Here is a 16,276-nt window from a genome sequence, read left to right as displayed (position 1 = left end):
CAGAATGACAACTATTCGTTTAAATTTTTTTTTCTTGGGAAAATGTTTTCCTTTATACAAAATTAAATAACAAACGAATGTTCAAAATAACCCTCTCTTTAGTCCAATAGCTCATTTAAAAAAATAAATATCTTAAGACCGGTCGGTGGCCGAGTTGAGATCGTGTTTGGGTCCTACCCAGGCGTAGTGTGTTCAATTCCTCGGCTGGCTAAGTTCTCCATCACAACACAAGCAACATTTTCAGCTTACTGTGGTGGTAGTAGGAGATTTTCAAATATTGTCAGGTTATTCATAACCCGGGAATGTTTATCTTTTAAAAAAAAAAAAAATTAAGAATACAGTAAAAAAACACATATAAATTTACGGCGGATACTAATTTGGCTACAAATGCTGAGCATGATTTCCATTTTTTTTTCAAATAACCGAACCAAATACATTAATGTTCAATTTGACAATTTCAACACATTTCGTTAAAAAATCTGTTTAAATAAAATATGGAAAATATATTATTTAACTCTTCAATCCAGTAGTCAATTAAAAGGAAAAATAAATAATAAGAACTTGTTTATGATAATGTACGAGTACATAAGTACAACGTAATTATTTTCAAAATACCCTTAAATCTATGCAGAATCGATAAGCGGTCCGTTAGATAGATTCCCCTTTCTCAATAAGCAGATTACTAACTATAGAACACAGGCATCTGGTGGGAATGTTGTCCTTGTTATATCGGTATTTCAATCGAAGATGCTCATAGGAACCAGTGACATTGATCCCATCAGCATCGGTACATAATCGAGAAACAGGCTAAATGTGCGTACACTGTTGAAATTTGTAACACGAGAATAGGTTTGTTTCTACGATTCTTTCTTAAGTTCAACAGCCTCTGTGGTTCCTTCCTTCTACAACTTAGGGTTCTTCAAGTCCCTTGTTCACTCCCTCCTCTCCACAATAATTCAGCATCCCCAAAGACAACATGTACCCTGAGGGATATTATTTTCCACGGGGTGGAGTTAATGTAAAAAAACACTATAATTCTGATAACGGAAGGTAGGTAGAGAGGAAGATGTTATATTGATTACTTGATATTGTTTAATTATGATTTTGGCAGGTAGGTAGAGAGTTGATGTTATATTTATTAGCTGATATTATTTGGATAGCTACTTAGATTAGACTAACTTAACTTAAGATACTGAACTTTTGTTTTATTGAAAACATGAAATTAATGATTACCTGTTTCACCAAAGGCATTTTAGGTAAAATTAAAAAATGCGCATTGAATCAGAAAGCACACGAAAAATCGAAATAATAATTTAATGCATTTGAAAATTGCCAACTGGCAGGAAATAGAGCGACGCGTTGCATACGTCAATCGCGTAGGGTAATTAGTGTATTTTTTGTTTAATTTTGTTTTTACATTAATCTCACGTCAGGGCCTATGTAATCTTTGGGGATGCTGTGCGGAGGGTATTTTTAAAGAAAAGAAGAAGATGAAGTTGAAATCTAGGGATCAGTATGCCCAGAAGTGACGGATGAATGGTCTATTCCTCCCGCTGCCGCGCAAAGCGTTGGATCAAGAGATACCAGAAGTGACTGATGAATGGTCTATCCCTCACGCTGCCGCGCAAAGCGTTGGATCAAGAGATACCAGGAGTGACGGATGAATGATCTATCCCTCCCGCTGCCGCGCAAAGCGTTGGATCAAGAGATACCAGAAGTGACTGATGAATGGTCTATCCCTCCCGCTGCCACGCAAAGCGTTGAATCAAGAGATACCAGAAGTGACTGATGAATGGTCTATCCCTCCCGCTGCCGCACAAAGCGTTGGATCAAGAGATACCAGAAGTGAATGATGAATGGTCTATCCCTCCCGCTGCCGCGCAAAGCGTTGGATCAAGAGATACCAGAAGTGACGGATGAATGGTCTATTCCTCCCGCTGCCGCGCAAAGCGTTGGATCAAGAGATACCAGAAGTGACTGATGAATGGTCTATCCCTCCCGCTGCCGCGCAAAGCGTTGAATCAAGAGATACCAGGAGTGACGGATGAATGATCTATCCATCCCGCTGCCGCGCAAAGCGTTGGATCAAGAGATACCAGAAGTGACGGATGAATGGTCTATCCCTCCCGCTGCCGCGCAAAACGTTGGATCAAGAGATACCAGAAGTGACGGATGTATGGTCTATCCCTCCCGCTGCCGCGCAAAGCGTTGGATCAAGAGATACCAGGAGTGACGGATGAATGATCTATCCATCCCGCTGCCGCGCAAAGCGTTGGATCAAGAGATACCAGAAGTGACGGATGAATGGTTTATCCCTCCCGCTGCCGCGCAAAGCGTTGGATCAAGAGATACCAGGAGTGACGGATGAATGATCTATCCATCCCGCTGCCGCGCAAAGCGTTGGATCAAGAGATACCAGAAGTGACGGATGAATGGTCTATCCCTCCCGCTGCCGCGCAAAGCGTTGGATCAAGAGATACCAGAAGTGACGGATGTATGGTCTATCCCTCCCGCTGCCGCGCAAAACGTTGGATCAAGAGATACCAGGAGTGACGGATGAATGATCTATCCATCCCGCTGCCACGCAAAGCGTTGGATCAAGAGATACCAGAAGTGACGGATGAATGGTCTATCCCTCCCGCTGCCGCGCAAAGCGTTGGATCAAGAGATACCAGAAGTGACGGATGAATGGTCTATTCCTCCCGCTGCCGCGCAATGCGTTGGATCAAGAGATACCAGAAGGGTCTCTCCAAACCAGCCTCTCCCGATCTGGCACGCCAAGCAGCTGGCGGGCTGGCGCCTCCTGATCACACCTCACCCGATAAATGTGAATCAATGAAGAGTTGTTTGATTGAAGAGCGACAGCTTCGCCCTCACTTTGGGACTTACTTAGAAGTTACTTGACAACGTTGGCGAGACACTGGCATCATCGCGTAGTCCAACGGTCAAAGACCAACGTACGCGAATGACGTTTGCGAGGCACTATTTACAGTTTAAATTATATACACTCCTTAAATGAAAGGAAAATAAATAATATATTTCACTCACCATGTAATCCATGAACCGAGATATGATTTAGAGCCAACAGAATCACTACAACGAAGGTGGGGTGGCGAAGCAACGACATCTGATGAATCGAATTTTTCTCCTTAAGCACCATTGTAGCACTATTTTTTCTATCACTTCTTCACTTAGTTAAGTAATCTTGCCCCAGCTTGACTGTTGCGTTAATCAACTTTATCGTTCTATTTAGCTTGTTTTACAACAAAAAAAAGATTGAGGGTCAAATATTATTAAACAAGTTCAAAGTAGTATTTAGAAAGTAATGCGTATTGGAAAATGAATAATGAACGTACAAAAGACGGTTCTTTCTTTGTTTATGTTGGAAGAAAAAAATATTATTTTAAAAGTTTACCTCACGGACTTACAAGTAAACTTCATAAAACAAAGCAAAAAGATAAATGCTTTTGTGTGTTTTTGCTCTCTTACAAGGCTTTGAGTATCAAATCAAGTGCCTTGTTTTTTTATTGTAATTTTAATTATTTATGTATTACCCAATCCAATTGGATCCCAAGCTATTTGATTTTTTTTACACAATAATATAAAAATTACATAATAAATACACGTTCTATGCTGTTGATGGTTAACATGCTAACTACCGTCGAAATAAATTATTTATAAAATTTCAATCTGATGCACAGCTTACCAAATTTATATTCGCAAAAAAAAATATCTGCATCTTTATGAGAATACCGCTAAACTGCCAAGCAAAATGTTCTCAATTAATAGAAGTTTTCTATTTTAATTTTATATGAAATAGTACAAAAACAAAACAATTTTTTTACTTTAATACACCTATTTTAAAAGACTCCACCATAAGGAATTGTTAAAATCAATCACATAATTTAAACACTTTTTTCATTTCACTTGAATTAGTAGTTCTGTAGAACTTACTGCCAAAAAATGATGTTTTTGAGTTTCTCCTATTTTCTTAAATCTCAAAGTAAAATCATGTCTTCCCTTGAAATCAAAAGATTTATTTATAGCTTCTTTAACGCTACACATTTTATTTTTTCAAATAAGAGATTAAATAATTTTACCAAGGAAACATCACTTTCAAAGTAAATATTTTTTTTCAAGCTTTCTTGAATACCTTGCAGGTACCATAATAGTGAGAAAAAATGTTAATCAGAAGTACAATTAAACACGACAATGTCACATTTAAAAAACTAATCTTTTCCGAACCATTAAATCATCCACCATCTTGAAACGGAAACGGAATGTACAAACAAATGTACGCACAGGTGAAATGTCAAACGATCGAGTTAAAGCAGGACTCAATAGGAAATATTTTGACGATTGCAATCAGTGGATTTTTACCTGGATGATCACCAGATTTTTTTCTGTGAATATCCAATTTTTAATCGCACAAGAGTTTAAGAATTTTGAGAAAATCAACCAATGAAGTTAGTTAAACGAGTTTCATCATACATTTATCATTCAAAACAAATTTAATAGGATCGTCAATCATATCTTCTATTGAATGGTTTACAAGAAAGGCTTCTGGATTTCTCCGGAAACTCTTATGTTATTTCTAAGTACCTTCCGGGAAGAGCATGGACAATGGACTGGCCAATTCTTTACGAAGCAAGCAATCAACTTTAATGAGAGACCTGCTTTAAGAAAATCTTTCACTTACCGGAATAAACTCTTACGGAGTACGCACTTGAAAACTTCAAACTAAATAATTATGCTCACTAAAACTTTGGAACTTATTTAACCTTCATCCGCCCGTGCCTTTTAAAGTCACACTTTCGCTCGCCAGGACGGCAATTTGGCTGTCCTCGATTTATTATATTGGGGCCAGTGAATTCCAACACAAAATTGCAAGCATGTAAATTACAGAAATTAAATCACCAAAAAACGGGACCTGTTCCTCCATCACCTCTTTCCTCCAGAATTTTTCCGATTGTTTTCAAATCGGCAAGGACTTTCAGGCGAATTCTGGAATGCGACGTGGACTGTGAACATGAATTATTAACCTAACGTCAGCTTTTAAATACTGTAATTTTTTTTAAGTCGTTTGCAAGGTAGAGATGACATAATCTTTTTAGAACCCGGAGTGTTGTGAAATTAATACAAAAGCGAAATTCCAGCTAAAAAAAGGAAAATATTTATTTGTATTTCAAGTGGAGTGGTGAAAAAAATCTCGTTTCCACTCGCTAGGACGGCGAATTGGCTGTATTCTGAACCCACCGAGTTTGTGGCTGTGCTGAGCTGACTGGGTGGACTAGCACTACCAAACTCGGTGTAGCAGAGGAGAGTGTAACTAGATAATAAAATCCCTCCCCATCGCTCGCTCTCTCGGTACTCTCGAGAGGAATGTGCACCGAAATTGGAAGACAGCCAATCTTTCGTCGATGAAGGTTAAAAATAATTAACAAAGCGAACCCCTAACACGAATATAATTTCGATTTCGTATTTTTGATTCTGCAATATACAAGGTATAACAGACATACTCAACAGCGTAAATAGCATTCTGCTCTAAGGCAACGTTTTTTTCCATTAATTTTTGGTTTTTCAGCCCACTTGTACTTTGTAGTACGCACCGTCCCTGTAATAGAGCAATGGACCGTAAGACATGGCCCAATCTTAAGTTCTATGGAGTGGCTTTGTCATTATTTGAAGTCTGTTGGGTAGATCCTTCCTTTCATATACCTACTTTATCTTGAACTTATGTGTTGTTTTACTCCGTTGAAGAAAACACATAATAGTGTCCGAAACTTGTTGAAACTGATACAGTTGTTACAAGAAATGTTTTTCGTATGTTTAAAAGATTAATATGAAATTTGTTTAATCAGGGTCGCAATTCACGTCCCTTTTTTGCATGAACCCTTAAATTATCAAACTAAAATTTAACAGTCAAAAACTTTTTGAAAAAAACTGGCACACATAAAAAATTAAGAGGGATTTTTCACAGGATTCTTTTAAGGTGAAAAATATATACGAAATAGATTATTTACCTTCAGGATTGTTAGAAGTAATTATTCAGGAATATAACTAAATATCCAGGATTCGAACATTTTTTTTAATACAGCGGATTATTCGCGTGTCGGAAAAAAACATAAAAAACACAAGTTTTTACTAACAAGCTAATGAACATTGAAATGGTTGTAAATTTTTAGACATGTTTGACTCAAATATCATAGTTTGAAAAAATTTTCCGTCTCAGTTAATCGTTTCATTCTTCGTGGAAACTATTTAAATGAAAATATGATTACCTTGGATTCCTCTGACACACTAACCAAAACTTCGTTCTGCCTGCTGAATATAAAGTCGATGTAAGAAAGAAAAGCACTTTTATGGTTTGAGTTATTGGGATCATTAGGTCCCAAGGCCCGGAGCTTATACGCGTACTTACAGGAATGGATTAAAGCGGAAACTAGGGAGTATTTTTAACAATTCAGGAAGAATAAAACAACTCATGGAGAGCCGTAATAAAAGAAATGCAAAATCGCTTCTTCCCCCAGTTTCAGTTCCCGCGAAGAGATTTCCTCCGAGCAAGCAAAAAATACGAACTGTGCATAAAAAGTTTCAACATTAAAATAATATATCTGCTCTTAAAAGCATATTTCTTTTTGTGTTATACGATGTAATAAATACCATTCTGAACTAAACTTACGAGTAGTAAGATACTCACAAATAAACTATAATATATTACCTATAACTAAGTGCGCAACGTATAATGGATGTTATTTCATGGTTTCTTTATAACTTCCAAGGATTGTTTCGTGAAATAAAAAAAGCTTCTTTGATAATTTATATCACCCACTCTCAAAAACCATACAAATTCCATTAGATAATTTTATTGACGTGATTTTATGGGAACAAAACATATCAGAAAGGTGGTTTGAGAGGAACAAAGAAGTCAGAGAAGTGATTTTTTGGATACCTACTTCAGCGATGTAAAGAAAATATCTAAAGTTGTTTGTGAGGTAAATACCTACATTAAGTTTGTGAAAACGGTGAAATCACAATCAATATTGAAGAATCAAAATGTGTTCAAAATTATTGTTTTCGCATATTTTTTTTTCTTTTCATGAGTTATAATATTTTTTTTAGAATAAAAAGGGTGATTTTTTGACTAAATAAGTCACAAACTATCCTACTTTTTAAATTCTCAAACCCGGCTTAAAGTCAGAGAGTCGGCGTAGAGCCAGCTTTCATCCCAATTTAAGGACATTTTATCATTGGGTATCTCTGCCGCGCATCGCGTTATTAGTTATGTTTTTCGAAATAATATTTACACCGTGATCATAGGTAAGGTGGATGTGTATCTAATACATTGAAGAATACCCATATTTGTATTTGGTCAGCAAGAGATTGATTTATTGAACAGCAGTTGAAGGCAAGCCACAGAAATGCACTTAGGTTAGATGCAGTGAAATTTTTTTATTATATATTACACACTTTACAAATATAAGGCAAAAAAGTCCCGATAAACTGATTTTTAGCAGCTTTTCTAACGGGTTCTTTACATTATAAATCTAATTAAAATGAATTTACAGTTACTTTTTTATAATTATGTGCATAAAACAAAAAATTAAAAATTTTAAAGAAGTGTAGCAAAAGAAACTTATGAAAAACATAAATAACAATTTTAAAAGTCTTTAGAAAAATATAGCTTATACAAATTAATTCTTTCAGTAAGCCAAGTCTTCAGTAAGTTCACCAATTGTTTGTTTTGTGCACAGTTTTTAATTTCAGCAGGTAATATATTAAAACAACGGGGAATCATATAGTTTAACGTTCTTTGACCATATTTAATAACTCACTTACGAATACAGAAGCGATGGATTATTTTGAAATGCGACATAAAATGGGTAAACTGTAAGTTGTTACATACGAACATGGAAAAAGATTTATGTTTTTAAATGCACTTAGTTTATTATCTAACGGTTTTTTGGCCAACAATCTATTGGAATGGAGACCTATATTTTTTTTAAATATGAATTTTTATTGTTTCTTAAACTATAAATAAGTATGTAATTTTTTTCTCAGAAAACTCAGTTTTGTACCCAAGACTATCATAAATATATTTTTTTAAAGAAAACTGATAAAGTAAACAGGTACAAGAGAAAAGAAATCACCTAATTCGTATACTAAATTAAATGATGAATGAATATTTGATTATGATTATGATGGTGTCTTAGAATAAGCGATGGACTGAAATACAATAAAGTTGAATGTGTTATCCAGGTTTCATTATCTAAAAATTCATATCGCCATTATAACTGATAGATTAAGTACATTTAAAAATAAATTTAATCCTTTATTATTCATGACATGGCTGCACAGTTGTACACACAGTTCTTTGAAAGTTATTCCCAATAGTAATAAAATAAATCCACCAAAATCAAACCAACAAATAATTCAAATAAATAATTTTATCAGGTTTATTAAGTATCAGGAGTATAAGGAAAGCTTTTTACAATTAGATATTATGATTTCGTTCACAAATTTTGAATGATAATCTAGTTTATCTATACTTTAATTTGGCACGACTTTTCCTTTGCCTAGGCAGAATTTTTTTTTAATGTTTTTATTTAAAAAACTAATAAAAAAAATAATCATATCACATAATTTATTTTGATTTTGGTATCTCAAATCTATTTGTTTACGACGTATATAAATAATAATAATTATAAAAGTTTGATAATTTGTGTAGCGCCGTTTTAGTAGTTTAGTAATTTATTTCGCCACAAGAGAGCCAAAAACTACACTGTGTGATGCTCAATACGTACAAAAATAAATAATAGTAAAAATATAAACAAATACATATTGTCTTATACATTAAGTTTTAGAGCTTATTATTTTTGTCTGTCATGGCAGTGTAGCAAACTGGTTAGAATGTTGTCTCAAAATAATGTACTTCTTTCGAAGTATTCTCATCAAATTTGATTAGATACCAAATAAGGATACGTGCACATTGTGAAAATCTCCACGTGCGGAAAGCGTCAATGACAACTAGTCACAAAAATAACAAAGTTCTTAGTTTCGTAATTTTAAGACCCGCATTTTATAATGATAAAACAAATTTTCTTTTTCAATTGTGTCTTACATAGTCTCACTGTTTTTTTACATAAGCTCCACACAGGAGGCACCGACGAAAAAATCCTCTAAGCCTATGTAATCTTCATGCTATATGGAGATACTTTACAGGGAAAGAAATGATATAAAGTTCTGGGGTGGGTATGGATCTGGGGTTCAGTGCGTTCAGGAGTAAATGACGTATTGATCCATCACTCGACTGCGGTGCAAGATGATGCTTTAAGAGAGTCTGGCTGGAGAAGTCAAAAGGTCAACCAGTCTCTCCCGATCCGGCCCGCTACGCAATATGTGGGCAAACGCATCCGCCGCCAAGACCGAGACAAACTTAACCCCATGAACCCGGACACTCCTGCTAAGTCACCAAACGTAGAGGTGTTTGTTATCCATTAAATGGTTTCCCGGGGCGGCGTGAGGCTTTATTAAGCTGTCCAAATATAGTGTTTAGTCCAACTAAAAAACACGTGCTTATGACCAAAAAAAAAAGTTTTGTCATTCGAACCAAATTAATATTTACCACCAATACTAAAAACAAACAAAAAATATAAATCTTCAGGATATTTGTGTAGTTTCTCCAGCGACCCAATAAAAAATGTTTTTTACGATACGAAACTACGGTATTATTATTATTACAATTAGACTAAAATATGGTTTCACGCTCTCAAAATTATTCCAAAAAATGTTGTAACAATTCACACATATTTTTTTCTTGATGAGGACCAATTTCCTGGTGGGAATTCTGAGAAATGTTACCAAATCTTGAAAAGGATTTTATTTTTTTCTACGATTCCTGTGGTTTTTGTACAAAAATCAAGTTGCATAAAAGTACTATAAATTAGGAATTCTTTATTTACAGAATTTATACAATAGTACCAACTTAAACATACATACATTGCAGGGTAGTTTTTCTTCCACAATAATTGACTAAGGTATCTTGAATAAGTTCAAAGCAACAAGTAAAAATAATAAACAATGATTATAAAAGTGTTTTTATATGGTGAAACCTTTAAAGTTTCAAAGGAATATGAAATTTAAAAAAACGTGTAATAATTTACGATATAGGCAGAGAGTTGTGACATATTTTTTAAAATTTTTAATGTGTTTTTTTTTTATCAGTACAAGTTTAATGAATTTGAACAGATATTTAAAAAAAACTTATGTCGATATTTTTTTTGTATCAGATTTTGTAAAAGAAAATAAAAAAACATGTTCAAGCGGTTGTCAAAATGCATTATATCATATTTAGTTAATCAAATTTATACGAATGTCTAATATTGTTTCACATTTAGTTTGGCAGTTTAATTTTATTTATTGTTTTAAAAATTTCGCATACGATATTCGATAGCTGAATAGGTGTTTTCTGTTCTAAAATAATGTAATCCACGAAAAACCTCAGTTTATAACCGAGTAAAATAAAAATCATTGTATATTTGTGTTTTTCTTTGTGTAGATAAAAATTAACCTTTTTGTTTAAATTTGCAAAGAAGCTTTTTACACAAATAATGTCGGTTTTCCATATTATTTATTATGTTTCCTTTAAGTGTAAGTAAATATGTGTTTGGGACGCAAAAATACAATATTAGGACAAATTAAATACTCACCGATAAAAAAGACGATGAACAAAATAATACGAACAAACATCTTCACATTTGTAATTACATTCAACACATTTATTTATAACCTTAATTTAGAAGTATATTATCGCTGGTATTGGGACAATTGTTGATAAAATATTTGTTTTTGATTTGATCTGATTTAAAAGACGCTTCACGTTATTCGCGTTAGACGTCACGTGTGCAGGCTTTGCCACAGCTTGTAGCGTCGCGGCACTCCCGCTACCGACGGCGGTCTAGAGAGTACTGAAGCTGGAAGCGGCGCCGGTCCAAAACCAGCCCTTGGGAGGTTATTTCGAGTTGATTTTACTGAAATATGCATCAGTGCACAGAACCCTAATAAACAGCCTGATTTAACTTATACGTTTTTAGCTTAGTGATGAATTTAGAACGATATTGAGACTATAGTAGTCGATATTGATAAATTTGAATTTTATTAGTATTCTGTACACTTTTGATTGAATGTTGATGATTCTAAGTAATTATAAAATTTTTTTGGAATTAATTTTTTTACGATACAATTCATTAGAACTGTGTAATCATTCAAATAGACAGAATCCGGAAAAAATGAGTTCAAGGTAATGTTGTTAATTCTGAAACTCGAAATAAGAGATAGACAAAATTGACGTAAAATAATTAGGTCCCAATGGCCGAGTTGGTTTACGGTTCCATTACGACAGAGATCTTTGGTTCGATTCACAGTTGAGATCATTATCTTTTCTATTTTTCTGTTTCTTGTTGTACTTTTTTTATTAGAATTATCTTTTTCTTAAATAATAATTATTATTTTAATTAATTTTATGGATGTGTGTTTACAGAGATGAGGATTTAAAACTCTACAACTTATTAAGAAAATAAAAAAAAATTAAAAATTAGAAGGAAACATAAACTATAGATATACTCCTCTTCCAAACACAAGTTAACATATGGAAGAGTATTATTAAAATCTCACAATATGCACAAACTCAATGTTAATAATATTTTATATGTACCTACTTACCTTATTTCATTAATAAATATTATAAAATTAAAATTAAATCTCATATACTAAGCAAACTTCACAACGCCAAACCTTTTTGGGTGTTTTTACTGTTCAACCATTTCGGTAATCCGTGTACGAAGCCTGCGTTAAAGCGTTTTAATACATACAATTTTAAATCCTTAACACCTTGGGTGCTTTTATTGCTTTTGTGTATTACATATCTGTGTATTTTATGACACAAACTGAGATGGACTCATTGATGTTATTTGTTTTTGGGGTTTTGTGAGATGTGTCACACATCTACCCTGATGATGGACACTGTAACGTTATCCGAAACGTTGGCAAAAGAAAGAGTTAGCACAACACGGCAAAAAGCCCCAAAAACAAATAACAAAAATACTTTTGGCCGTGAAAATCTTAAATCATATTGGACTCAAATGTTGCTACTTTTGTATTAAATTAAAATATATAATTTAAGCAGTGTTAGAAACCACGTTTTGTATTGCATTTAAAAGTTAAACATATATACTTCAAAATACTTGGAATTCATCGACCGCACGTTGCTTGCATGCAAAAGCTTTGTCAAAATTTGAGACTTTTAAAATAATAATTAGTAAATGAAATTAAATAAAGTGATAATCAACTTCATAATAAGTTTGTATAAATGATTTTGTTTTCTTAAAAAGGAGTATTTTTATAGTTTATTAGAAGAAAAAAATCAGTAACTGACGAAAAAATACTTCAAAATAATTTTTTAATCATAATATAAAAAAAATTAATGGCAAATATCTGTTTGTAATATTGAAATCTAAATTAATCTTTTGTCTGCTTTCAAAAACAGTATTCAATTTATAGACACGTTAAAAACAGCGAATCTATTGTAAAATATATATAATATTTATTAATAAATTTTGAATCTGACATATCTTACATACGCACATGACGTCAACATATTCTCTGAATATCCCACGGTAATATATAATTTAAATGCAATCCCGAATAATTTTATAAAGTATATTGTATACCTTCATATTTTTTTTTACTTTTTATTTAAAATTGTATACCATCATGACTGGGTAGAAAACACAAACCTTATATGCTATATTACATGATAATATTATACAGAAATACAATTACAAGGAAAGAAAAATAAAAATGAAAACAATAATCAACAAATAAAATTATATAGGATGGTCACTGCATCATCTGCATCCATCGGTCATTGATAGGAGAGCTCACAGAGAGTCACTCAGATGCAGACACGACGAAGACGTTAGTTGATTTCCGTATCCTGCTCCAGAAACTGGCTGATAGTGGCAAAGTAATGCGGGGAATAAGTGCACACTCCCTTCAGTAAACATCGTAGAGGCACTGCAGAGTTGCGGAAGTTTGCAGAAATTGCCTGTTTACATTATTGTAGCACACTCTCAGTTTGTCCTATTGCGCCGCTGGATATTATGTCGACAGTTCATGAGTTTAGGGTAGTGCAGCGAGTCTAATAATATATCGTAAGTTTTCCCTATTCATGTCACAGTATGTTCTAAAATGAAATTAAGGATATGATGGAGATATCAAGTTGTGTTATACCGATATAAAAAGGGAGGAAGATTATTTTAACTTCTTCCTGATCAGATAAAACAAATTGGCAATGGTTTGGGTAGTTTTAAAAACTACCTGCTTAGTCTTTTGGAAATTGCAGTACCTCCCATGAACTTAAATAATCATTGTTTAAATCTATAGAAACTCGGAAATCAGTAGTTTTATAGATATCGCAACTAGAGTTGACACGAATAAAGTAACCGCTTGAATGAACTTCACTAAACAAAATTCCACAAAATAATTTATACTTGAATGACTTTTCTAATTTGACGATCTGATACATTTTTGTCCTTTTTTTCAAAAAAATATAATTGAATATAAACATGACACTTTTGGGTGACGTTTGACGAGGACATCACTTTCAAAAAAAAAATTGCACGACATATAATGTTTACAAAAGAAACTATCTGTAACATAATATTTGGAAAAATAATGTGATTTTAAAAATATTATATAAGTTCTGTGACCCTTAAGTAATTTCTAAATAGTATAAAATAAAGTCACTATCCGCAACTGTCTGGATAGGATATTCACTATCACCTAGAGAAATTCTTCCAGAGTGTTTAAGTATATTATGTTTAAAGAAGGTGGAGAAAAGTTTCCGAGCAGCGCCGGGTACACGTCAGCTAGTCTTTAGGTAAGTCACTATCCGCAACTGTCTGGATAGGATATTCACTATCACCTAGAGAAATTCTTCCAGAGTGTTTAAGTATATTATGTTTAAAGAAGGTGGAGAAAAGTTTCCGAGCAGCGCCGGGTACACGTCAGCTAGTCTTTAGGTAAGTCACTATCCGCAACTGTCTGGATAGGATATTCACTATCACCTAGAGAAATTCTTCCAGAGTATTTAAGTATATTATGTTTAAAGAAGGTGGAGAAAAGTTTCCGAGCAGCGCCGGGTACACGTCAGCTAGTCTTTAGGTAAGTCACTATCCGCAACTGTCTGGATAGGATATTCACTATCACCTAGAGAAATTCTTCCAGAGTTTTTAAGTATATTATGTTTAAAGAAGGTGGAGAAAAGTTTCCGAGCAGCGCCGGGTACACGTCAGCTAGTCTTTAGGTAAGTCACTATCCGCAACTGTCTGGATAGGATATTCACTATCACCTAGAGAAATTCTTCCAGAGTGTTTAAGTATATTATGTTTAAAGAAGGTGGAGAAAAGTTTCCGAGCAGCGCCGGGTACACGTCAGCTAGTCTTTAGGTAAGTCACTATCCGCAACTGTCTGGATAGGATATTCACTATCACCTAGAGAAATTCTTCCAGAGTGTTTAAGTATATTATGTTTAAAGAAGGTGGAGAAAAGTTTCCGAGCAGTGCCGGGTACACGTCAGGTAGTCTTTAGGTAAGTCACTATCCGCAACTGTCTGGATAGGATATTCACTATCACCTAGAGAAATTCTTCCAGAGTGTTTAAGTATATTATGTTTAAAGAAGGTGGAGAAAAGTTTCCGAGCAGCGCCGGGTACACGTCAGCTAGTCTTTAGGTAAGTCACTATCCGCAACTGTCTGGATAGGATATTCACTATCACCTAGAAAAATTCTTCCAGAGTGTTTAAGTATATTATGTTTAAAGAAGGTGGAGAAAAGTTTCCGAGCAGCGCCGGGTACACGTCAGCTAGTCTTTAGGTAAGTCACTATCCGCAACTGTCTGGATAGGATATTCACTATCACCTAGAGAAATTCTTCCAGAGTGTTTAAGTATATTATGTTTAAAGAAGGTGGAGAAAAGTTTCCGAGCAGCGCCGGGTACACGTCAGCTAGTCTTTAGGTAAGTCACTATCCGCAACTGTCTGGATAGGATATTCACTATCACCTAGAAAAATTCTTCCAGAGTGTTTAAGTATATTATGTTTAAAGAAGGTGGAGAAAAGTTTCCGAGCAGCGCCGGGTACACTTCAGCTAGTCTTTAGGTAAGTCACTATCCGCAACTGTCTGGATAGGATATTCACTATCACCTAGAGAAATTCTTCCAGAGTGTTTAAGTATATTATGTTTAAAGAAGGTGGAGAAAAGTTTCCGAGCAGCGCCGGGTACACGTCAGCTAGTCTTTAGGTAAGTCACTATCCGCAACTGTCTGGATAGGATATTCACTATCACCTAGAAAAATTCTTCCAGAGTGTTTAAGTATATTATGTTTAAAGAAGGTGGAGAAAAGTTTCCGAGCAGCGCCGGGTACACGTCAGCTAGTCTTTAGGTAAGTCACTATCCGCAACTGTCTGGATAGGATATTCACTATCACCTAGAGAAATTCTTCCAGAGTGTTTAAGTATATTATGTTTAAAGAAGGTGGAGAAAAGTTTCCGAGCAGCGCCGGGTACACGTCAGCTAGTCTTTAGGTAAGTCACTATCCGCAACTGTCTGGATAGGATATTCACTATCACCTAGAAAAATTCTTCCAGAGTGTTTAAGTATATTATGTTTAAAGAAGGTGGAGAAAAGTTTCCGAGCAGCGCCGGGTACACTTCAGCTAGTCTTTAGGTAACCTTTCTCATTCAATGACGTCATCGAAATTAAGTTACAGTTATTTAGACATTTAAATAATTCGCAGATTGCAAACTCAAACACGACGGACCATTCCGATCCTGCAAGGTACAACTTTAAACCAATATTCATTGGAGTGTACAAGATTAATTGAATCTACTATTTGAATTTGATTCTCAAACCAAATGACGTAGTTGCGGCTTTTATTTCGTTTTAAGGGAGGATACCTTAAATTTTTAAACTATGTATTGGTTCTATCAGCTAATTTTACTTTTGCAAACTTATGTACTCATATTGAATTTACTGAATAAAAAATAAATAAATTTATTAATACTCTCAGGTCGAGGAGTTAAATCCAACTTAGTATTTATCTTAGAAATTGTAAATGGTTGTGTAGACAGCCTTGATTTTATTAACTTTATTAAATTTTATATACTATTGAAATAGGTACGCAAATTTAGCGGATCTGTTGAATTACACTGAAGCTA

The 16,276-nt window shown here is 34.2% G+C and overlaps 1 protein-coding gene across 2 annotated transcripts in view; it reads right to left on the bottom strand.

Annotated features, from left to right (window-relative positions):
• LOC149425786 (lachesin-like) overlaps nt 1-10,950 on the bottom strand; it is a 204,358-nt gene extending 193,408 nt beyond the window's left edge. The window contains exons 1-2 of one of the 2 annotated variants that reach the window (XM_089644858.1): nt 10,710-10,950; nt 3,049-3,253 (exon numbers count right to left, since the gene is read on the bottom strand). In XM_089644858.1, coding sequence (XP_089500984.1) covers nt 3,049-3,160 — 112 coding nt within the window. In that variant the 5' untranslated portion in view covers nt 3,161-3,253; nt 10,710-10,950. The remainder of the gene's footprint in view (nt 1-3,048; nt 3,254-10,709) is intronic. The other variant, XM_089644866.1, reaches the window with a different exon arrangement.
• Between the last annotated feature and the right edge of the window lie 5,326 nt (nt 10,951-16,276).

The sequence above is a fragment of the Hesperophylax consimilis genome, chromosome 2, assembly GCF_061612785.1.
Source record: "Hesperophylax consimilis isolate HC1 chromosome 2, BYU_Hcon_1.0, whole genome shotgun sequence".
In the NCBI taxonomy this organism is placed as follows: domain Eukaryota; kingdom Metazoa; phylum Arthropoda; class Insecta; order Trichoptera; family Limnephilidae; genus Hesperophylax; species Hesperophylax consimilis.
This window is presented reverse-complemented; position numbering and strand designations above follow the sequence as displayed.